The sequence below is a fragment of the Thalassophryne amazonica genome, chromosome 20 (assembly GCF_902500255.1).
Source record: "Thalassophryne amazonica chromosome 20, fThaAma1.1, whole genome shotgun sequence".
In the NCBI taxonomy this organism is placed as follows: Eukaryota; Metazoa; Chordata; class Actinopteri; order Batrachoidiformes; family Batrachoididae; genus Thalassophryne; species Thalassophryne amazonica.
In genome coordinates, this window is record NC_047122.1 from 55866417 (window position 1) to 55885209 (window position 18793).

General features: G+C 41.1%; 1 protein-coding gene across 1 annotated transcript in view; it reads left to right on the plus strand.

The window, feature by feature from the left end:
* Window positions 1-18793, plus strand: part of adgrb2 (adhesion G protein-coupled receptor B2) — a 695462-nt gene that overhangs the window by 194620 nt on the left and 482049 nt on the right. The window contains 1 exon segment of the mRNA XM_034161569.1: window positions 17161-18064. Within this exon segment, the coding sequence (XP_034017460.1) occupies window positions 17176-18064 (889 nt within the window). The 5' untranslated portion in view covers window positions 17161-17175.

Below are 18793 nucleotides of genomic sequence, written 5' to 3' on the forward strand. Positions count from 1 at the left end.
AATCTCTGTAATAAAATTTTATGGTCAACAGTATCAAAGCAGCACTGAGGTCTAACAGAGGTCAGGCACTTCTGATTTAAAGCTCTCTTTTTTAGAGGAGCTACAGCATCCAAAGTTGTCTTCAATGAGGATGTAAAACTATTGACGAGATACTCTATCTCACTTACAGAGTTTAGGTAGCTACTCTGCACTGTGTTGGTATATGGCATTAGAGTTTGATAATGACAATCAAACAAATAATTTCCAAATTCACCATAACTCAGCCCAACAAAAAAATAGTTAAAGTGAGGGTCCCGTGGTTAAATGAGATAAGCTGGGGACTCATGAAAAAAAGGGACTCAGCTCTTAAAAGAGCCATTAAAACTGGCCTTAATACTGACCGTATGATTTTTAAAAGCCTTAGAAACAAAGTTACAATGCAGTTACGAAAGTCTAGAGCAGATTTTTTTCTAGACATCATTAAAGCCGCTAAAGGGAATACTAGAGAACTCTGAAAATCCATTGATAAACTTACAGGTAAAGGACAAGCAATGAAGGAAAATATAACATTAAAAATAAATGGCTCTATCCTCTATGATAATTTGGAAATTGGCAACTGTTTTAATCAGAACTTTATTCAATCAGTTGAAACAATTAACAAGAATTTCCCCCAAAAAATGTACCATGAAATAGTGGTGAACAATCAAAATGAATTAAATCTAGAGCCAACAAATGAAGTAAAAGTAAACAAAATCCTATCTTCATTATCAAGCTCCCGGGCTAAGGATATCTATGGCTTTGATACAGTTTTTTTAAAAACACACAAAGACACCTTATCTGCTCCAATAACTAGGTTAATAAATCAGTCTATGGCAGAAATTCATTTTCCTTCTGCCTTGAAAACGGCAATTGTGACGCCAATTCACAAAGTTGGCAATAGGCAAGACGTCAATAATTACAGACCAATCAGTATCCTCCCTGTAATATCTAAGATCCTTGAGAAAGTGGTAGGAGAACAACTCACCCAACATTTGGAGGATGAGCAACTATTACATACCATGCAGTTTGGGTTTTGTGCAAATCACTCGACTGAAACTGCCTGCTGCTTTCTCATTGAAACAATAAAATCAAACCTAGACAATGGAGGGGTTGTAGGAGCTATTTTTTTAGATCTCCGTAAGGCATTTGACACCGTTAGCCACCCCATACTACTGTCTAAACTAACACAATATAAACTGTCTTCAAATACTCTGGCCTGGATTAAGTCCTATCTGTCCGACCGTTCTCAGTGTGTCCGCATCAATAACATCAGTTCATCTATAGAAAATCCATTTTGGTTTACCACAGGGCTCTAATATTGGCCCTCTCCTTTTCTCACTCTATATAAACGACCTTCCATCTGTGTGCGAAGACGTACATGTCCAGATGTACGCAGATGACACGGTCGTTTATGCCTGGGGGAAGGATGCAGAACAGGTAGCCAATAAACTCACCATGGCCATGGTGACTCATGCCTCACTCTAAACACAAAGAAAACTGCTACAATGTATTTCACTAATAAATGCAAAAAGTCACCCTTTCCCAATATTACAGTAAATGGAGAAACAATTCAGAATGTGACAGAGTACAAATATTTAAGTATCATGTTAGACCCCACACTCACTTTCAAAAAACACGTTAAACAAGTGTGTCAAAGCCTCAAATACAATATTAAAACTTTTAAATGCATTAGAAACTCACTCACACAAGGAGCGGCACAAATCTTCTTTAATGCCATGATAATGTCCCTTGTTTACTACTGCATAACCTGCTGGTCCCAAGCAAGAAAACCACCCTCAGGCCATTAGAATCACTTCACAAGCAAGCCCTAAAAGTACTGGACAGGAAACCAAGACAATACCATCATTGCCATATTCTAGAAAAACATGGACTCCTTTTGACAATATCCAGAGATTTGCCTCAATTGTCTGGTCTTCAGAATCTTAAATAACTCTGCACCTGCACCACTTAAGGATTTTGTTCACTTCACATCTACAGTCACTACCAGAGCCACACGAGCTTCCACCAGGGGGCAGTGTGCCATCCCAAAGTGCAAAACTTCATTTGCACAAACTGCCTTTTCTTATAATGCCATAAAAGAATGGAATGATCTTCCAAACGAACTAAAACATCAGACAAGCTATATCACCTTCACAGCAGAGCTTAAACAGTGGCTAGGGAATAACCAAACTTGCCAGCACTAATATTACTGTGTAGAAGTGGTTATTTGTTATTTATGTCTTGATATAAAATGATAGATATATTAGGTAGGTCATTATGTATTTATTTATTTATTTATTTTTAAAAGATAAGGACTTGTCTGTAATTGCAATCATTGTTGAAATCTGTAATTTATTTTGTATATGTGTGAAAGTTGGAGCGGTTGTGGGAGTGTGTGTGTCTGACAGTGTCGGACTGTATGTGTGGTATTGTTTGACTTCCTTCAAACAATTCCTTCACTGTATTTTATTATGTAATGGGGACTGCAGATGGAAACTAGCTATTTAGCTACAATCTGGTACAGATCATCTTTGTTTTATGAGCTTAATGTCTCTGTACGTTGTCCCTTTTCAAATAAAGGCGAGTAATAATAATAATAATATTTGCAGAAGAATCATTCAGATCCGGTTATAAGCACCAAAGTTTGACTGTGTATACCTTTTGGTACATATTTTAGAAAAATAACGTAGCCATTTCAATTTTCAACAGGGGGCCAAGTAGGGGTCAATTGAAGAACGGCATAGGGGTAAAAAAAAAAAAAAAAGTTCCAATTATATTGAAAGCTATACCACATTATGTGTCTGATCACAAAGATTCCAAAAAGATATAGTTTGAACCATCTGTGACTGAATGTTCTGGAGTTATGGGGTAAAAACAGCAAGCATGGCGACAAAGATCACTTTCAGTTTGTTCAGGGGTCAAAAGTTAAAGTTTCTCCAATTATGGCAAAACATGATGCAAATTATTGGTTGAGTTAGTAGGATTTTAAAAAGGAATAGTTTGCACCATGTGTCATGTTTAGTTATCATGTTACGGGGTAACATATGTCACATGTCATAGAATCCAATGAACGTCAAAATTGTTTGACCTTTACTTTGGAGACCAAACATTCAACACAGTCAGAACTATTCAATTTGTTAATCCTATTAGTTCAACCAATAATTTGCACCGTGTTTTACCGAAACTGAAGCAACTTTAACTTTTGACCCCTGTACAAACTGAAACTGACCTTTGTCACCATTCTTGCTGTTTTTACCCCATAACATTCAGTTATAGATAGTCCAAACTATACCTTTTTGGAATCATTGTCATCATATACATAATGTGGTATCACTTTCAATATGATTGGAACATTTTTTAATTTTCACCCTGTGCAATTCTTCAATTGACCCCTACTTGGCCCCCTACTGAAAATTCAATTGGCTAAAGTTATTTTTCTACAATATGTACCAAAAGGAATACACAGTCAAATTTTGATGCTTGTAACCAGATTTGAAAGATTCTTACAGTTATCTGCTGTACTACACTGGATTTCCAGGTCTAGCAGCCCAGTGACTAGTGAGACAGGCATCACCGGCAGCTGTGCAGCCTGCACGGATGTTATATGACGCCGTATTTGAATGAAAGTATGAAAGTGTACTGAAGCGGCAGAGTTGATAACCCTAACACATGCTAGTCAGCATGATGTGCGTGAACACTCCCCCTGCCACACATGCTACATTAGCCTTTCCTCAGCCCAACTACACCATGCATTTCTCAAAGTGTCACCTGAGCCAGAACCAATATGCTGTTTAAAAAAAAAAAATTGCTTTTTGTGACACTGATTCTGTGTAAAAAAAAATCAAACGTGAGAATCTGCTACTACTGACAAAAGAAGATTGCCAGTGCTTATTGCCATCAATTGAGAAAATATCTTTACATTTAGGCATTTAGATTACACTTTTAAGCAAAGTGATGTAGAATGGCATGTATTCATTTGCTGATGCCAAGAGATTTCACGCAAAGTGCAAACTTGCACAAAAGAGTCATTTGAAAGGGGCTTGGTCAATGATAAGAGATGACATAATATTGTTTGAGACCTGTAATTTTCAGAATGGGTGAATAAAATACCAGTTACAGATGCTTTGAAGCATGTGCATTAGTCTACTTTTCATTATAAAGAAGCCACACAACATGCTCAGCCATTTGTCCATGTCACACATTTGACTGATGAACACTTGCAGCCATGTTATACATCAGCAGTACCACATTATAGGAGTTTTCTTTGAGTATTGAGTCTCTGTCACCCTGCGATATGACTGAAAATCCGATGCATTTTTCTGCATTTTCAGAGCTGGAGCTTTTGTTATTTTGTGGCAATATATCTTTCTCCATTGAGCAGGGGTGGTGGCCAAGTGGTTAATGCGCTTGGTTTCAGTTTGGAAGGTTCTGGGTTCAAATCCCACCCCTGCCACATTTCTCCATGTAATGTGGAGTTGCGTCAGGAAGGGCATCCGGCGTAAAACCTGTGCCAAATCAACATGCAGATCCACCTTGGATTTGCTGTGGCGACCCTGAGTGCAAACAAAGGAGCAGCCGAAGGGACTTACTATATCTTTCTCCACTGTTACATATTAAAATTATTCAGACTCTGCTATTATCAGTGTGATGTGCAGTCTCCCTCATTATTGTGAACTAAATACTGTATTTCCAACACTGAACCAAAGGGGGGAAAACTATATATCCAGACAACAGCTTTTTTGTGTCATTGACAACAATAATAATACAGCACTTTCTCAGTTTAGTCTGATATTAAATTCAAATATAATTTTCTCTGTGGACAGGATAGTATCAGTTTAATATAATATGACATTTAAGATTACAATGTTATGTAAAAGCTACTGAGAAATTAAGACTTCTAATGTGAAAAACACTGATTTTGTAACCTCATAAAGCCTCTGAGTGATGTCTTAAAACATTCATGGATACACACACACACACACACACACACACACCCTCCTTCAGATGGGGTAAAAAAAAGAAAAGAAAATATCCATTAGGGATTATCAACCAGATAAATGTTTAAAATGATTAAAATTTATTGAAATTTATTAAAATGAGCTGTAATTTTACAAGACATTTCAAAAATAAACTGACATTATAAAGCTTGGATTTCAGTAAAAGCTAAATTTAGTCACTTTAGTGAAATTTGGGTGGCCCTCTACCTTTAAAGTATCTTTGACAATCCCCTTTGTTTTGAGTTTTGAACTTTTTGGAGGAGCTGGGGGAGGTGTGTGTGGATCGGGAGGTCTGGGCGGCTTTGCCTGAGCTGCTGCCCCCGTGACCCGACTCCGGATAAAGCGGAAGAAAATGGATGGATGGATGGATGGATGTTTTTCCGTTGATTTTATCTAAAAAGTTTGATTGAATTTGTTCTTTGCATTTTGTAGGTATCACTGTGTGTGTTAGAAAAAAAACTTTTGTCCTGTGATCTCCGAGCTTGAAATGACCTGTGGTATGAGAAGACAGTCCATTCAATTTATCTCTGATATGACCATGAACTTTGACCTGTAACCCTGACATGACATGTTACAAGACTATAGCCCACTGAGTTTACCCACCAAGAGTAACTGAAATTGCTGTTTGCATTTAGAAAATACTGGTGAAGACACCAAACACAGACAGACAATCATGACCATTATAATAGCGTCTCTCCACTTTGTTTCAAATTGAAATAAAAAATTTAAAATAAATAAATAAATAAATAAATAATTGTGTGATTTCAACATGAAAAGCTTTTTACAGATTATTGTGGCTACAGAAGGTACTCTGTGCTACAGTGCATCTGGAAAGTATTCACAGAGCTTCACATTTTCCACATTTTATGTTACAGCGTTATTGCAACATGGATGGACAGCTTAAATGGAGTCCATCTGGAGTAAATTCAGTTGATTGGACAAGATTTGGAAAGGCACACACCTGTCTACATATAAGGTCCCACAGTTGACAGTCAGAGCACAAACCAAGCATGAAGTCAAAGGAATTGTCTTTAGACCTCAGAGAAAGGATTGTCTCAAGGCACAAATCTGGGGAAGGGTAAAGAAACATTACTGCTGCTTTGAAGGTCCCAATGAGCACAGGACAGCCATCATCTGTAAATAGAAGAATTGGATCCACCAGGGCTGTTTCTAGAGCTGGACACCCTTCTAAAATGAGCGATAGGGGGAGAAGGACCTTAGTCAGTGAGGTGCCAAGAACTCGATGGACACTCTTTCAGAGCTCCAGCATTCCTCTGTGGAGAGAGGAAAACCTTCCAGAAGGACAACAATCTCTGCAGCAATCCACCAATCAGGCCTGTATGGTAGAGTGGCCAGACGGAAGCCACCCCTCGGTAAAAGGCACATTGCAGCTGCCTGGAGTTTGCCAAAAGGCACCTGAAGGACTCTCGGACCACGAGAAATAAAATTCTCTGGTCAGATGAGACAAAGATTGAACTCGGTCTGAATGTTAGGTACCATGTTTGGAGGAAACCAGGCACCATCCCTACAGGGAAGCATAGTGGTGGCCCAAAGATATGCGCGTCAAGTTTGTGGCGTCATATTCACAAAGACGCAACCCAGTCCAGTCGAAAATTCAAGCTTCTCTACTATGGAAACCACCTGGACAACTGAGAGCCTACACAGAAACGTCCAAGTCAAGGCTTTAACCAGAACCAGAGCTTTAATATAATTCAGGGGTCGCCATCACTGCTCTTGGAGATCACCTGTCCTACATGTTTTCCAGCTCTTCCTCCTCCACCGACTGTTAATTAACTACACTCAACAAAAATATAAACGCAACACTTTTGTTTTTGTTCCCATTTTGTATGAGATGAACTGAAAGATCTAAAACTTTTTCCACATACACAATATCACCATTTCCCTCAAATATTGTTCACAAACCAGTCTAAATCTGTGATAGTGAGCATGTCTCCTTTGCTGAGATAATCCATCCCACCTCACAGGTGTGCCATATCAAGATGCTGATTAGACACCATGATTAGTGCACAGGTGTGCCTTAGACTGCCCACAATAAAAGGCCACTCTGAAAGGTGCAGTTTTATCACACAGCACAATGCCACAGATGTCGCAAGATTTGAGGGAGCGTGCAATTGGCATGCTGACAGCAGGAATGTCAACCAGAGCTGTTGCTCGTGTATTGAATGTTCATTTCTCTACCATAAGCCGTCTCCAAAGGCGTTTCAGAGAATTTGGCAGTACATCCAACCAGCCTCACAACTGCAGACCACGTGTAACCACACCAGCCCAGGACCTCCACATCCAGCATGTTCACCTCCAAGATCGTCTGAGACCAGCCACTCGGACAGCTGCTGAAACAATCGGTTTGCAGAAACCGTCTCAGGGAAGCTCATCTGCATGCTCGTCGTCCTCATCGGGGTCTCGACCTGACTCCAGTTCATCATCGTAACCAACTTGAGTGGGCAAATGCTCACATTCTCTGGCGTTTGGCACGTTGGAGAGGTGTTCTCTTCACGGATGAATCCCAGTTCACACTGTTCAGGGCAGATGGCAGACAGCGTGTGTGGCATCGTGTGGGTGAGCGGTTTTCTGATGTCAATGTTGTGGATCGACTAACCCATGGTGTCGGTGGGGTTATGGTATGGGCAGGCGTCTGTTATGGACGAAGAACACAGGTGCATTTTATTGATGGCATTTTGAATGCACAGAGATACCGTGACGAGATCCTGAGGCCCATTGTTGTGCCATACATCCAAGAACATCACCTCATGTTGCAGCAGGTTAATGCACGGTCCCATGTTGCAAGGATCTGTACACAATTCTTGGAAGCTGAAAATGTCCCAGTTCTTGCATGGCCGGCATACTCACCAGACATGTCACCCACTGAGCATGTTTGGGATGCTCTGGACCGGCGTATATGACAGCGTGTACCAGTTCCTGCCAATATCCAGCAACTTCACACAGCCATTGAAGAGGAGTGGACCAACATTCCACAGGCCACAATTGACAACCTGATCAACTCTATGCGAAGGAGATGTGTTGCACTGCATGAGGCAAATGGTGGTCACACCAGATACTGACTGGTATCCCCCCCCCAATAAAACAAAACTGCACCTTTCAGAGTGGCCTTTTATTGTGGACAGTCTAAGGCACACCTGTGCACTAATCATGGTGTCTAATCAGCATCTTGGTATGGCACACCTGTGAGGTGGGATGGATTATCTCAGCAAAGGAGAAGTGCTCACTATCACAGATTTAGACTGGTTTGTGAACAATATTTGAGGGAAATGGTGATATTGTGTATGTGGAAAAAGTTTTAGATCTTTGAGTTCATCTCATACAAAATGGGAGCAAAACCAAAAGTGTTGCGTTTATATTTTTGTTGAGTGTAAATCAGGTGTGCTCCACCAATCAAGAACTGGGAAACCCCATTGTTGATTAATCAACTGTTGTTGCAGCATGTAGATATTTCAATTTATTTCATTTATATAGCGCCAAATCACAAAAAACGTTGCGTCAAGGCGCTTCACACGAGTAAGGTCTAACCTTACCAACCCCCAGAGCAACCACACAGGCAACGGTGTTAAGGAAAAACTACCCCTGAGGATGAAACCTCAAGCAGACCAGACTCAAAGGGGTGACTCTCTGCTTGAGCCATGCTATGACACAAATAACAAAACGATTCACAAAACAAATATATAGGTAACGTTGCCGGTGCACAGGACAGGAGGGTTTCAGAAACAGACACCACTCCCATCTCTGGATGGAGCCACTGCGGCATGCTCTATTTCCTAATAAAATTAATTTAAAAGAGTAAAAAGCATAGTAACATACTATGCCAGTATGCTAGCCATACGAAAGGGAAAATAAGTGCGTCTTAAGTCTGAACTTGAAAGTCTCTACAGAATCTGACTGTTTTATTGATGCAGGGAGATCATTCCTCAGAACAGGGGCATGATAAGACCCACAGACTTTTTATTCACCCCAGAGACACAAACTAGTCCTATACTCTGAGAATGCAAAGCCCAGGCCGGTACGTAGGGTTTAATTAGGTCAGCTACGTAGGGATGTGCCAGTACGTGAACAATTTTAAAGATTAGAAGCAGAACCTTAAAATCTGATCTCACAGGAACAGGAATCCAATGAAGAGATACCAAAATGAGTTTAATGTGATCAAACTTTCTGCTTCGTGTCAAAGGTCTGGCAGCAGCATTTTGAACCAGTTGGAAATATGCAGGTGATTTCCTGGATCAGGATTGGTGACCACCTCTTCACAACTGTATTTGACAATAATTCCTTGTCAAATTATTTCTGTGAGTGTTTTTGGTCCCCTAATAAGAAAAAACTGTCATCATCCTGCATAACAGGATGAACTGATGCAGATAGCCCAGCACAGGTTTAGTCGCCTGGAATAATTCCATGTCATCCTCACATGACGTGGAACTAATTTAGGCATTGTACATTGTAACTGGCGGAATGCTTAAAAACCAAATGTGTGATATCCATAATCAGTGGTGCAGATTCTTTGCATATATAAATTTGAATGTAGCTGTGATAGCCTCACTCTATCATCTCCAGCTTTGCCTCTCTGTCTAATACCGCATCTACCCCATCATTAGCCTGCCTTTCATGTTTTTCTGGCTCTCATTAGCAGCACCCTCCTAATGCCCAAGTGCCTCTTACTGTCCGAACCCTGCAGGGTCACCTCTTGACACAGTGAAGTAAGCACTGTTCCCAGTCTCTTATCCAGGCCTCATAATGTGTGTCCAGCATTAGAGAGCCTTAACAGATATATAAATCCTGTGAAGTGCAGGCCACTGCTGTGTTTCATTAACCTAGGCCTTAGGGAAGTGGTGTATTTGCGATGAAGGCACATGTGCTACACAAAGAGAATTTTTTGCAGTTGCATCACACATCTTTCAGTGACCTTGGCTCACGTTGCCAGGGAGACCTATTAGAGTCAACCAGGCAAGATGCACCAGGGAAAGATTAGTTCAGCATAGCTAAGTGCAGATGAGCTGAGCACAATTATCCGGAAACATGTATAAGGTACATTTGCTTCTGTATTCTGATTATAATCCCCTTATGAGAAAAGTTACATTTTTAACAACATACATTCCTTCACTGCCCTCCATTTTAACAAATTAATCACACAAGTTACCAGTACTGCCACCAACACAGAAATTAAGATGATATAGGCTCTGAGGCCTGTCAGTGTTGTTGCTTATTTCCAGATTCCATATTGTGAAGTGGATGAGAGTCTACAACTTCCCCTTGAAAGGACATCAGAAAACATCCCCAGCCAAGGCTACTATCTATTGACAGCTGGGAGGACTGAGAATGCAGATGAAGTGTCTTATCCAAGGCTACAGACAGGTTGCATGACCGGGACATGTCAACATGTAGCCCTACACCTTATCCCAAATACATTACCTTTGATTAAATTCAACTATATTGTCATAGGACAAATACAAAAAATACAGATTTACATCAAATCAGTTGCGTCAGTATAAATAACATAACCAAACCCAAGTCGTTGTATTTTGATGCAAACAATTCATTTTGAGAAATGTCAACCTGTGACAATTTGGGAACCCCCCCATTGCATCAACCTTTATCTGAATATGCCAGAACACAAATGTACTGTATATACATTCAATTTCCTGTTGTAGGTAGACAGAGGAACCGTCATCCCAGTATATTTGGATTATGGTGCCCAGAAGACATCCCTGTACCTGCATCCTATGCCTACCTATTTCCTAACCTAACCATAACCCTAACCAAAACATAGATGAAAGTGAAGCATATTCTTCTTTGCACTGTCAGAGAGAAATGTTGCAGCTGTCAAAAAACATGTTTCTCCACCCACCACTAAATGACGCAATGAGGGTCCATAATTCATCACATTGTGATGGAAAGGGGCACTGATCAAGTGTAAAAATGTGAAGAGTCGTGAGTGAGAATGTGTCGATGAAATTCAACGTGCAAACAGATGGGGGATCATTGACCCCAAGGTAGATGGTCACAGTCCATGTACCAAGAGCAATAAAGGACATGGTGTAAAAAGGGTGAAGTGCTCTGTAGCTGCAGAGGCGGGGGAGTGGGTTGGCTGGCAAGGCATTCAGCAAGGATATGGTGTTGTGGTAAACTATGTTTCTGAGCCTGCTGGTGTGAGACCTAAAGCTCCTATAATGTCTCCCTGATGGAAAGAGGGAAAACAATCCATGGTTGGGATTTGTCACGTACCAAATAATATTGCTTGCCTGCGTCAGGCACATGTAGGTTGAAGGTCAGTGATGGTAGAGAGTGGTACGCAATGATGCCTTGAGGATTTTTTTCTACTCATTGCAGGGCTTTCCTATGCACTATAATGCAGTTACCATACCACACTGGGATGTAGTTTGTCAAGACAATCTCAACAGTGCAGTTGTAGAAGTTGTGGAGGATATGAACATGCTGGTTTTTTTTGTTTGTTTGTTTGTTTTTGTTTTTTCAGTTTCCTGAGAATGAAGAGACATTCTAATCCAGTTGCATTTGCTCCACAAAACTGATTGGTTAATCATGTGAGATTTCCGACCATAAAATATAGCGTTGACGGGGGCAAAATATTCAACCGTTTCACATATGATGTATTACTCCCTAACTACATTGCTAAGCAGATGTCGGTAATGGTGCTGGATGTATTACTCCACGCCCTGACCGCGTTGCTACACAGATGTCAATAATGGCCCTATCAGCTGAGAGTGAGAGAAACCTAGTGGGGTGACGCTGAAGACGCTTTTGCAATGGTAAGCGTCGCTGATCGAATTTCTTACTGAAATATAAACTGTGCAAATGATGGAATTAGATTAGAATGGAACTAACCCCTTTGTGTCTGATGATTTGCAGATGTTAATGCTGGATTACGTTTGCAAATATCCGTTTTACCAGTTCCACAAACGTGTCATGGTAAAACTCAATTTGCGACCGTAAAGTCCAGCGTTAACGTCCGCAAATCATTAGACACAACAGGATTATTCCCTAATTATAGCATCTTTTGCACCTGACTGGAGGTACTGATGGATGAGGAGAGATCCTCTGAGATTTGGACGCCAAAGAATTCAAAGCTGGAGAATCGCGCTACCTTGGCCCCATTTACAATATGTGTATGTATGTGTAGGGTTATGCCCTGTTGCCTATGCTTCCCTTGGTTTGGTTTTGGTACTGTTGAGCACAAGGTTATTGTTTGTACATCACGTTGCCAGGAGTCGGCACTCTTCGCTTGTTGCTGATCAAGCCATTCACTGCGATGGAAATAGAGCTGTCCACAGGGACACATTGAGTTACATGAACTGCCAAATGTTTATATATAATTTGACTATGTTCAATGTGATTTATAATAATATTCATCATATTTATACATTTGATGTTGTAGACATCATTCAAGTCAACATAATTAAGAACATGGTCTTGCATTTACACATTACTGTAATTGTAGGGTAGTTGACATCTTTTCTTTCCCATCTTGGAGTGGAATCGAGCCTACATTAGTAACATATTTGTAGTTGCTTGCCGAAAAACCTAATTGGGTATAAACAAACTGACTAGGCATACAACATACAACAACTTTCTAAATAAAGGAATCAATTACATTTGCGTAACTGTTGGATTTGGCCCTGTTCTGTCAACACTTCTTCTTTCTGCCAATAACTTCTGTTCTGATTTCAAGCAGGAAGCTCACGGGTTTCTTGTGATGAAATATAAATAAGGGACAACAACATAATGATGACACTGGATTGGCTCTAACAACATTACAATTTGCCAGAAAAAAGATAAAACAGAAAAGTATAATTTTATACTCCCCATTTAAATGCCAGACCACATTCATTCATTCAGTCATCTTCTATCGCTTAGTCCAATTAAGGGTCGCGGGGGGCTGGAGCCTATCCTAGCAGACATAGGGCGCAAGGGTGGGGTACACCCAGGACAGGACGCCAGTCTGTCGCATGGCCACAAACAAACACAAACACACCCACACACCTACAGACAATTTCAAAGATTCCAATCCACCTAACCCGCTTGTCTTTGGATGTGGGAGGAAACCGGAGCACCCGGAGGAAACCCACGCAAACACGGGGAGAACATGCAAACTCCACACAGAAAGGCCACGGGAATTGAACCCACAACCTTCTCACTGTGAGGCAACAGTGCTAACCACTAAGCCACAGTGCTGCCTGCCAGACCACATAATAAATTGCTGTGTACCCCAAAATGTCTTTTATAATTAACATTTATATAAAAAAAAAATCTTAAAACAAATGTGAGTTTTTGATAAGAATGCTACTTTATACAGCAGCTTTGACAAAAGACCCTTTTTGTTATTTTCACTTTCATGTATAAGAACACCTCTGATATGCATTCCACATGCTTTCAGTCTTAACTATAACCCTGAAAATGTTAAAGCACCTTTGGTTTGTGGATGTAACATCCAACAGACATGTCTGATGCTTGCTGGGTGGTTAGAGGATGGTGGATTGGGAGCAGGTGTGGTTGTCAGTGATAGAAATGAACTATTTTCCACAGAAAAAATGTCTGAGAAATAAGTGACTGATTGTTTAACAACTGAATTGCACTAAATATCAGATATTACAGTCACAAGTCTGCACAACCCTTTCATTGACTATTGCATGAATATATGAATACCTTTGATACTAGGTCTCTTCATAGGTTCCTTGGATACTGCTGGAATGAGATTGTATAAAATAGCCATTACTAAGAGAAGTAAAAATGAGGAGTATCACTGACATTGTGAGGGAGAGTCAGCTTTGATATTCTGAACATGATCATAACACAACACACGGGTCCCTGAGTACCGAGGTTCCCAGGAGCTGGAGAAGGTCACAGAGACAGTCCATTTCAGCTGGCTGTGGCAGATAGATGGTTATTGTAGAGATGTGGGATTGGATCTATTGTGTCCCTTTGTTTACAATCCAGGACCGAAAGCATTTCCATGGTGTCATGGATGTGGCAAAGCACACCACCAGCACATGACTAGCTGAAGTACATGGCGTGCATAGGGTACATATGTAATGGCTGTACTCTGCATTGTGTTGTTATGATTCTGCCCATTCACTCCCCTCAGAATGCAAACTCACGATCCTCGGCATGGGAGTCGGACTTTCTAACCAGAAGGCTGAAACCCAGGGCTCTGGCCTTGTGACCAGAGAATCCTTTTTGAGCTGTTGGGAGTGAGGTTTACAAACTATATATGCACCTGCTGGCCTCCGTTACACTCACCCACCTAAACTCACTCCCATCCGGGTCACAGCACCACTGTAGCAGCTGCACTCTGCGTTGTGTTGTTATGACTCTGCTCTGTTATGACTTATGATGTTAGAGAACAAGTTGGGACATGTCCAGCTCTCCACAAGTTCTCTTATACTCAATCGACTGGTAAGCACTGAAAGCCGAGATAGGCATGTCCCAACTTGTTTTTTCGAATGGATTCCAGGTGCCAGTCTCTAACAGCTTCTGAAAAAATTCTGATGGGAAATAAAGTCCTTTTCATTCCGCCATTTCCAGACAATGAAAATCCAACGAGGGGGCGGGACCACTCCTTCCCAAGGCATGCTCACAGGCGAATGACGTCACCGACAGGCGTGGAAAAACTCACGCATGCGCACAAGGGTTCAAGCATGTCTGACATAAAAACATATGAATGAAATCTATATACTTTAAAAAAAAAATAAAAAGGACCGTTAATTTATGGACAGACCATGTATATATATATATATATATATATATATATATATTTAAATTAAGGACCACAGGGAGCTGTGGACCTTAATTTGATTAAATAGGATCAGAAAATGGATGAATGAATAGATGGGTGGATGGATGGATTTTCATTCATTTTATTCAGTTAATGCACTTAAATATATGTATATCATACATTTTTAATATAATAATACTTTTGGTTTAAAGCTACATTGTTTAGGATTTAGGGGTGTGTATGAACACAAATTGAAAGTTGCATTCATAACCATCTGTTCTTTTGTCAAAATTACCTGCAATGATTTGTCACATCGACATGGGAGCCGCCACCCCCTATGGTATCAGCCATGCTACAGCACTATGTTGGTACAGTAGCCCAAAGCAACATTCTGAACACTGAAGAATAAAGAGGAATCAGTAGTTGCTCCCATGTACACAGACGACTAGTTGCAAGTGCATTATTCCTTATCACAAGGGAAGGCAATGAATCAACATGAAGGGAAACAAAATTATTGTCAGTGTTGGCATAATATAATCTGCAACCGTACCACTAGATGGCACTAAGCACAACTTCTTTTTTTTCCTAATTTCGGTTATTAACCCTCTGGGGATGGCGCCATTGTATACAATGGCTAAACCCAAGCTTTACTAAATTATAAATTACTTTTGAATGATATGAGATAGAAAAATTATTTATTTATTTATTTATTTTTTTGCTGAAAAGTTAACTCCGCGGACTTTTGAGCCAGCCATCGGCCATCTTTGTACTCCTCATAGAAGCTGTGTGATGACGTGCGCAATGTGAGTGTACAATTGGAATTGGTTCACCATCACATGGTTTTCCAAAATCTAATTGTAGGGCAGATTTACCACACGTGAAAAGCCAAAGATCATTTTCAGGAGTGATATGTTACTAGTTGGCACTTTTGAATAGCCCCCTGGGTGCTCCAATGAGTACATACTGTTAGTACATACTCAGTGTGCCATGTGCCATTACGCACAGCGATCAGTGAAAGCAGAAGCACACGGAAAGCCTCTGATGACAATCTCACGTGCTCAAACAAAGAGTGTGTAACTATCAGGATTGCTCCACTAGCTTACATGTGAATGTTACTGGATAACTCTGTTGCTTTCTCTGCGTAAAGCACTGTTTACCATATCAATGGACAACAAAATGCATATACCATTTTGTATATATTGTTCAAAATGTACATTTGTGTTTATTGTTTGAACCTTTTTGTTGTACAGACTTGCACACAAGACCTCAAATTACCTTTATAAAGTGTCAAAACAGGTCTTTATTATAGTTTGCTGTGTGTTTTGAATAAATGTGTGTGGAAAATTATTTTTTCCTTGCCTATTTTTGATTGTAAACCTTTATTACCCTTATAAAACACCACAAAAACATATATATTCTGAAAGCACAGGTTGTCCTGAAAAAAAAAAAAAGACATAAAACTTGATTGTGGGATGCAGGGAGAGCTGTTAACAGCAATAATAAAACATTTATGGCTGGTGAGTGAACTGTCTAAAAATGCCCTCGGACCAATGACATCAGGTCACAGAGTTGCATTTTTGCCCGTGGATGAAGCACAACAAGCTGGATGAAAGACTCACACGCTTGTAATTGAAATCATGAAGCCGGATTCATTAACAGTAAAGAAATGAAGTGCATCCATTCAATTCAGTGAAGGTATTTGTTGGAGAAGGCTGCATGAGCAGCACTCTTAAAATGATTGTTTCAGTGTCGTAAATATCGCCCATCTCCCACACACCCTTCTCAAGCGGCATTTACAGAGAACCGCATGAGTGTCTCAGGTGATATAACGCAACAAAAACACACCGGCTATTGATGCAGTTCAAAGTTAAATACTAAAATACTATATGTGCTTTTATTGTTGTTACCACTGTGTGTGTCTGTACTGGGAGTAAATAAAAAAAAAATAAGGCTGTTGTTGGACCCTGACTGTGTCAGTGATGGTAGTCGTTTGCCACCGCCTTGGGGGAGCAGCTCAGCAGGCAAATACATGAACGCGTGTGTGTGTGCTTGCGCGCAGATTTAGCTTTGTGTTTGCGAGCCCGTATCTGCGGGCGGTGGGGGGTGGGGAACAGTGCATGTCTCCACCACCAAGTCATCAACTTTTCTCATCTAACCCAGCAGGAGTGCACTTGTGTTCCTGACAGTCCATGTGTTATGTTTACGTCCGCGCGTGCATGAGCATGACATATGGCAAGATTTACGAGAAATGTCACCATGAACTTTGTTGAATGTGGGAGGGAAAAAAGATGAAATTTGGTATTGGATTCTGGAGGAATATTGATTTGTGGTATTGGGTTCGAAGCTTGATCCTGATCTGTCTAAACTTCTCCTGTGTCTTCTTTGTCCCTGCAGGACAAATGACATAGGATGAACACTGCTGGAGGGGTGTGTCTATCTGTGCTGTCCTCTCTCCTGGCTGTGGTTGGAGCCTTGGCTGCCGTGTCCACCCTCGCACTAGCTCCTCTCTCCGCACTGGCCGAGGCGGCCAACGGAGCTGTCAATGGTGTCCCTAGCACCGGGGTAGAGGGGCATCCCTCTCCAGGGTCCTCACCGTGCTCCAGCTTAGTTGCCGGTGTGCTCTATGGCTCTTTCTCCCTAAGGGAACTCTTCCCCTTCCGGGCACCAGGCTGCTCCTGGTCCCTGGAAAACCCCGACCCTACCAAGTACTCCCTTTACCTCCGCTTTTTCCGTCACCCATCTATCTGTTGGACACATTCCCCCATGCTGCTATCCCTCGACCACCACCTAGCCAATCAAAGTTGCCCCCTACCCTTACAGATAGTCGGTGTGAGGAATCAGGAGATCATCCAGCTCTGTGGCAGCCAATCCAACTCAGATAGCCCCTATTCCTTCTTACAATTTGACAAGAACTTTGTCCAACTGTGTCTCACCAGACACCCAGCTGCTGATGAACCTCAGTTAACCAAGGAAATGGTGGAAATGAGACTGGTGGAGGTGTTACTCATTAACAACGAGAACTCCAGTCAGTTTACTTGCAGCGTACTCTGCAGATGGTTTGAGGAGTGTCTACACAATGGTCACCAAGAAGACAAGAAGACGTCTGATGGCGATGGGTGTGGAATGACCCAAACAGGCTGTATATGTCCTAACCACAACATCTTGGCACTGCCAGTGCCATTGCTGCCGGAGACACCCCACAGTTTCAGCAATGGCTCGCTTAGTGCCAGCGATTGCTGCGTCACTGAGCTGCATTCCAATGACGCAATCATCATAGCTCCCAGAGATGTTCGACAAGGTAAGACAACAAGATTTCACCGTTTGTGTCCTACCAGGTGCATTATAATTTTCTGAGAAGAGATTGTGATTTATACACTGTAATCACACAGTATTGCATGCCGTGCATCTCTCAGCGGCATCTCAAGCATTATATTACAAAGCAGTTTCATGACATAGAATGCTGTGAAAAAGTTTGTACCCCTTCTTGAGCAGTTACAAATTTGTTAACATTAGTATAAAAAATATTTTAAAAAAATTTCAAAAATTTTGTTGTTTAAACTAAGATAAAACAAATCTCTACCATATGTCTCAAATTAAATTAATACGAGGTATGTGAGAAAAGTATCTGACCTTTTTATTTTTTTCAAAAACCATATGGATTTGAATCATGTGCGCTTGCATCAGACAAGCTTGAACCTTCGTGCACATGCGTGAGTTTTTTCACACCTGTCGGTTGCGTCATTCGCCTGTGGGCAGGCTTTGAGTGAGCGCTGGTCCACCCCCCTCATCGGATTTTTATTGTTTAGGAATGGCGGAGCGACTGCCAGATGGAAACCATTTGGAAGATTCAGATGGCTTTCTGTGAAGCTTCTATCGGTATCACATGGATTAAGGAGCATTAAAACTGGATTAAAAACGGCCCACAGTGGCGGAGGCCATCGACAGGCTGGAACGAGCAGATCACTTCCAAATTTAAGGCTCTGTTGATGCAGGATGTCGTGTGACTAGCAGAGAAGTTTCAGAAGAG